The 5,714-nt window shown below is 66.0% G+C and overlaps 1 protein-coding gene across 3 annotated transcripts in view; it reads left to right on the top strand.

The window, feature by feature from the left end:
- SEC61A1 (Sec61 alpha 1 subunit (S. cerevisiae)) overlaps positions 1-2,338 on the top strand; it is a 12,303-nt gene extending 9,965 nt beyond the window's left edge. For all 3 annotated transcript variants that reach the window (XM_012658968.1, XM_012658969.1, XM_012658967.1), the window contains 3 exons: positions 355-546; positions 902-978; positions 2,099-2,338. In XM_012658968.1, coding sequence (XP_012514422.1) covers positions 355-546; positions 902-978; positions 2,099-2,285 — 456 coding nt within the window. In that variant the 3' untranslated portion in view covers positions 2,286-2,338. The remainder of the gene's footprint in view (positions 1-354; positions 547-901; positions 979-2,098) is intronic.
- The last annotated feature ends 3,376 nt before the right edge of the window (positions 2,339-5,714 follow it).

Raw genomic sequence — 5,714 nt, 5'->3', positions numbered from 1 at the left:
TTCAAGACCAGCCCGGGCAACATAGCGAGACCCCACTTCTACAGAAAATGAGAAAAACTAGCCGGGCACGGTAGTGCATGCCTGTAGTCCCAGCTACTGGGGAGGCTGAGGCAGGAGGATCGCATGAGCCCAGGAGTTGGAGGTTGCTGTGAGCGAGACTGACACAGGGCACTCTAGCCCAGGCGACACAGTGAGACTCTGTCCCCAAACAAAAAAAAAAAATTGTCATTTCGGTAAGAAAGCTGCCCGTGGGCACTCAAGTAAAATTCTGTTCCTTCGTCTGCTCAGAACGGTTTTCTCGTCGCCGGGGCGCGGTGAGGCCGCCTCCACAGGTCTTCTGTTTCCTCTTCCCAGGACACTTCCTCCGGGGGCCCGGCGCGCGCTTACCCGGTGGGTGGCCTTTGCTACTACCTGTCTCCGCCGGAGTCGTTCGGCTCGGTGCTGGAGGACCCCGTGCACGCGCTCGTGTACATCGTGTTCATGCTGGGCTCCTGCGCGTTCTTCTCCAAGACGTGGATCGAGGTCTCGGGCTCCTCCGCCAAAGACGTGAGTAGCGAGTTCTAGAAGGACGGTTGAAGCGTCACTGGCGTGAGGCGCGTGGACTCACCGCCTCTTCGTGAACGGCGCTGTGTGACGCACACAGATGGGCCACCGTCCTCCGTGGTGGCTCAGGGTGGCCGAGGGCTGCCGGACGGAGCCCGGCGATGCGTCCGTGCCGGGTCTGAGAGTCCGAAGCCAAAGTGTGAGATGAGAACGTTCCGAGGCTTCCTTACTACGGCGGTTCCAGAGCTGTCTGCGCGCGGATTGTTCGCGCAGGAGAAGGAAACGCAAAGCCGCTCTTAGCGCCCCGGGAGCGTCCAGCCCGAAGTGAGCGTGTGTCCCCCCCCCGCCTGTCGCGCAGGTCGCCAAGCAGCTCAAGGAGCAGCAGATGGTGATGAGAGGCCACCGGGAGACGTCCATGGTCCACGAGCTCAACCGGTGAGTGCCGGGCCCGGGTCCCCGCGGTCGTAGGACGGGAAGGGTCCCTGCGCGCTTACGTGGTCACGGGCTTGCTAAGCTCTGGACGCCAGAGACAGAGACGTAGACGCTCACGGCCCCTCCTCGGCGTAAGGTGAGCGGACGGATACCCGTGGCCACCGGGTGTGTCCCGAGAGCGGTGGCCGCAGGCGCTGAACGGGGCGCCCGGGACGGAGGCCACCCCGCGAGCTCAGAGCCGCCGGGTGCTGGCGTCCCGGCCCAGGTGGCCGCGCACGCAGGGGGCCGGCGTGTCTGACTCAGGGGACCAGGGTCAGAGCTGGTCAGCGAGACCCTGCCAGGCTGCCGTGACGGTTTGGGCCAGACGCGGCCACCACCTTGGGGACAGAGGAGGGAGACGGGAGAGAAAGCGGCCCCAGGACGTGGGAACAGCTGGGCGGGGCGGAGTCGAGTCCGGGTGACCTGGGACGGTCTGCAGGGCCGCGTCACGGGGGTTTCAGGCCACGTGGCCTCTGTCACAACAGCTCACGTCCTCGCTGTCGCTCAGAGGCAGCCACAGGTACGGACAGACAGACAGCCGCAGGCCAGGTGGTCCTGCCGGCAGCTGAGCAAGCAGCCACCAAAAAGCCAGCATCCGAGTTCCTGGTGGCTTTCCCGTCCCCGGCGGGGAGAGCGGCCGGTCCGGTTCGTTCTCTCGACGCCAGAGCGCTGCGTCGCCGGCGCCGTGCCGTAGAAACGCGGGTCATAGAGACGGTTTTTTAAATTTCTAGAAGCCACAGGAGAAAGTGAAAGGAAACAGGTGAGGTGAGCTTCGATCTGTTTGATCGGACGCGGCGAGTCACGTAAGACAAAGTCGCGGCACCGCGCGCGAGTCGCGTTAAGACGGAGGCGCGGCGAGCTGTTTTCTGTCGCTTCCGAGGCCAACCTCCACGCTCCTGCGCGACGCGGGCTGCTCTCGTCCACGCGGTCACGTGTGCCCGGCGCGGTCACCCACCTGGACGGCGCGGCCCCGGCGTGGCGCGCGTCGCCGGCCGTCACTCGGGGACGGCGCCGGGGCCCGGGTGTCGGGTCGCGGGCCCCGGCGGCGGCGGCGGCGGCCCCAGCTGACGGTGGCCTCCCGCAGGTACATCCCCACGGCCGCGGCCTTCGGCGGGCTGTGCATCGGGGCGCTCTCGGTGCTGGCGGACTTCCTGGGCGCCATCGGGTCGGGGACCGGCATCCTGCTGGCCGTGACCATCATCTACCAGTACTTCGAGATCTTCGTGAAGGAGCAGAGCGAGGTCGGCAGCGTGGGCGCCTTGCTCTTCTGAGCCGGGCGAGGGGCCGGGCGCGGGCACCTGTTCCCGGACCGCCCGGCGCGGGGCACCGTCGCTGCCGCGGTGGCGCAGACTCGCGATCCACGGCTCCCCCGGCCCCGTGTCCCCTCCTTCCGCCGCGTCCCTTGCCGGACGCTGCCCGGTTTCAGAATCCGCTTCTCCCCCCCGGCGTCGGCGGCGAGAACCGTGTGGGTTTCACCGCCGCCGAGCGCCAGAGAGCGGGGGCTGGCCGGCGATCGGCCGTCCCCGAGCGTCCCACGCCACCTCTGTCGTGAGCTGCGCACCGTGTCAGCGCCGTGTGGCCGCGGCAGCCTCGGCCGTCCCCGCGCCCGGCGGGTCCCTCACTCTGGTGGAAGCACAAACCGCGCCGTCTGCGTTGCGTGTGGCCGTGGGCCGGGACACGGGCACGTGGCTCCTTGGTGGCTGTCCCCTGCACGATGGGGCGGGACCCTGGCTCCGGGCCGTTGTGTCAGACGTCACCTCCCCCCCCCCCGTTTTGCAAGTAGACGCACAGAACCAGGCTGACTCCGGCCAAGAAGAGCCACCTCTCTGCGAGACAGTCTGCGCCCGGCTGCGGATTCTGCGGCCTGTGCCTGGCGGCTCCCCACGCCAGGCCGTGAGTCTGCGCGTCGCCGCGGGCTGTCGCCTGTCCCCTGCGTCCCGCGCCAGTGCGCGGTCGGGGGTCTCGAGCTCCGGCAGCTCGACCGGGCCGAGCCGGGCAGCCGTCTGCGCAGAGGACCGTGGCGGCGGTGGCCGCGTGTCGTTGTCACGGCGGCGACTCCCGTCCACAGCCCGCGTTCCCGGCCGACACGTCCCCACTTGTGTGTCGAGTTCTCTTTCTGTGCTTGCGACCAAACACCAGTAGGTAGGTGGCCGGTGCCGCGACCTCCGGGCCACCACGTGGTCGCCCGCAGGGAGGAGGCCGGGAGGACTCGGGGGGGTCTCTGCGCTGGGTCGCTCCGGCGCTCGGTACGAGGGTCGCGACTGCGTCCGCGTCCAGAGCCAGCTCTGCGCGGTGACGGGGGTCAGCGTCCTCCCCAGGCTCAGGGGACCAGAGGTTTTGAGTTGAGCTTTAAGTGCGGCGGGACCAGGGGTGACCCGAGCGTAGGGAGAGACCCACCCGACGGGCACGCGGCGGCCTTCACGGCACGGCGCCACCCCGAGCACGGGCGGCCAACTTTGTCCCCGCCGCAGACCGGTCCAGGGACGAGAGGTGACTGGCCCGAAGCCACCAGCCCGGCAGCGGCAGACCAGGCCGCCCCTCCCCCCCCAGGGCTCCGCCCACCGCACGTGGCCTTGTCTAGACCCAGTCCCGACCCGGCGTCCGCGACCCGGCGCCCGCGGCTCCCCACTGCCCTGTCCCTGCGCCGCTGCGGGCGGGCGGCCGTCCCCCGGCTGGGGGGCTGTCGGTGGGGAGTCCCCGGCCTCGGGCCGAGCCCCACAGTTCCTCCCGCAGCCGTGACCGTCCCTCGGGGCCTGTGAGGCTGGTGGTCACGGTGGGCGGGGGCAGGGGACCGAGCGCAGCTTCCAGGGGACTGTCACTGTGGACGCCAAAATGGCACAACCGAGATGAACTAAGCGACAAATAAAGCCAGTTTTTTACTTGCATTTTGGTCTTCGGTGACATTTTGTTCCCGAAAAGGCCGGTGAGGCGGGAGGCTGGGGGCAGCGCGGGGGGCGGCGAAGACTCGGCCGGGTGACCTGGGTGTCCCCCGAGGGGACGTTCCTCCCGGTGGCAGCGGCGTCCTGGCCGTCAGGTGTTTGGAGACAACCACGGTGGGCGTCGGCAGGACCCGGTGCTGGGCCGGGCGGGGGCTGCTGCTCTGGAACGTGCTGGAAGTTTCCTGTTAACACCGAGCCCGGCGGCAGGCCACGGCGCCGCCTTCCTGGTGCTTCCTCGGTGACGCTCCGGGCCGGGGACAGGCTGGCTCCCGGGGCCGTGGGAGGACGTCACTCAGCTGGGCTGCGGCCTCCGAGCTTCCCGGTGGCCTCAGGCTCCGTCCCGGGACCTGGCTCTGCCCGTGGCCGGCGCCCAAGGAGCTCACGGTCCGGCAGCCACTCGTGCGGTGACGGCGACAAAGCCCCTCTCCGTGCCGTGGGCAGGCACCGCGCTAACCGCTCCTGCGGGTGATCTCGCGTCTCGTCTCGCCCTCGCTCGAGGCCCAGGAAACGGCTTGTCCCCATTTTCCAGGTGAAGAAACTGAGTTCCAGGGCGTGAGCCGCCCAGCTCGGTCCTGGGGGGTCGGCCCGCGGCCTGGGGGAGAGCGAGGGTTGCTGACGGAGTCGCGGCCTGAACTTCACCCACCGGTGCCGGATACTGCAGAGTCCCGGGGGTCCCTGTCCCCAACCCTGCGAGGGCCACGTCAGCCCCATGGGGAACGTGGAACAGGAGCTGCTCCTGCCCTCAGAAAGCTCACGCTCCGGCAAGGGCGGCCGCGTTCCCTGGGCTCATTGCCTGGCAAAAACTCCTATTCTTCCTTCAAAGCCCAGTTCAGAAAACCCAGAAACATCCAGATGCCCATCAGGTGGCTGGATGAGTTATAGCACCTCCCTCCTGTGGAGAGGAAGCAGGAGGACGTTCTGTATCTACCGAGCCGGAAGCATCTCCAAGGAAACAGGCAAAACACAAGAACAGTACGTACCACTGCTAATGTTTGCGTTTAAAAGGGGTGTGGGGGCCGGCCGAAACCTAGACTGTGTATCTGGAAAAGGTCTAGCAATTTCTTTTTTTTTTTTTTTTTTTGAGACAGAGTCTCACTCTCTTGCCCGGGCTAGAGTGAGTGCTGTGGCGTCCGCCTCGCTCACAGCAGCCTCCAACTCCTGACCTCAAGCGATCCTCCTGCCTCAGCCTCCCGAGTAGCTGGGACGACAGGCATGCACCACCATGCCCGGGTAATTTTTTCTATATATTTTTACTTGTCCGATTAATTTCTTTCTATTTTTAGTAGAGACGGGGTCTCGCTCTTGCTCAGGCTGGTCTCGAACTCCTGACCTCAAGCGATCCATCCACCCTCGGCCTCCCAGAGTGCTGGGATCACAGGCGTGAGCCACTGCATTTGGCCCACTTTTTGTAGAGTTGGAGTCTCGCTATGTTGTCCAGGCTGATCTCAAGGGAGCCTCCCTCCTCGGCCCCCCAGAGTGCTGGGCTCACAGGCGCCCGGCCGGCTTGCAACCTTTGACTACAGGTTTTCCTGTCGGTGTCGGCAAAGGTCGCAGGCTATTGACACACGTTTGGTTAAGCGCTTAGAGGCAGGGACGTGCCTTAGGGACATCGTGCAGGGGCCAATCAAGAGTATTTGTTCGAGAATTTGCATTATCTTCTATTTTGTTAACTGGAAAAAAATAAAGATCGGTGAATAAATGACTTAGTAATTCTTGTGTCAGTTTGGCGTGACTGCTCCCAGCTCTGTTAAGAGTGACACA

The sequence above is a fragment of the Propithecus coquereli genome, unplaced genomic scaffold (genome assembly GCF_000956105.1).
Source record: "Propithecus coquereli isolate 6110/MARCELLA unplaced genomic scaffold, Pcoq_1.0 Scaffold592, whole genome shotgun sequence".
In the NCBI taxonomy this organism is placed as follows: domain Eukaryota; kingdom Metazoa; phylum Chordata; class Mammalia; order Primates; family Indriidae; genus Propithecus; species Propithecus coquereli.
Note: the sequence above shows the minus strand (reverse complement) of the source record. Positions and strands in the feature narration are given on the sequence as shown.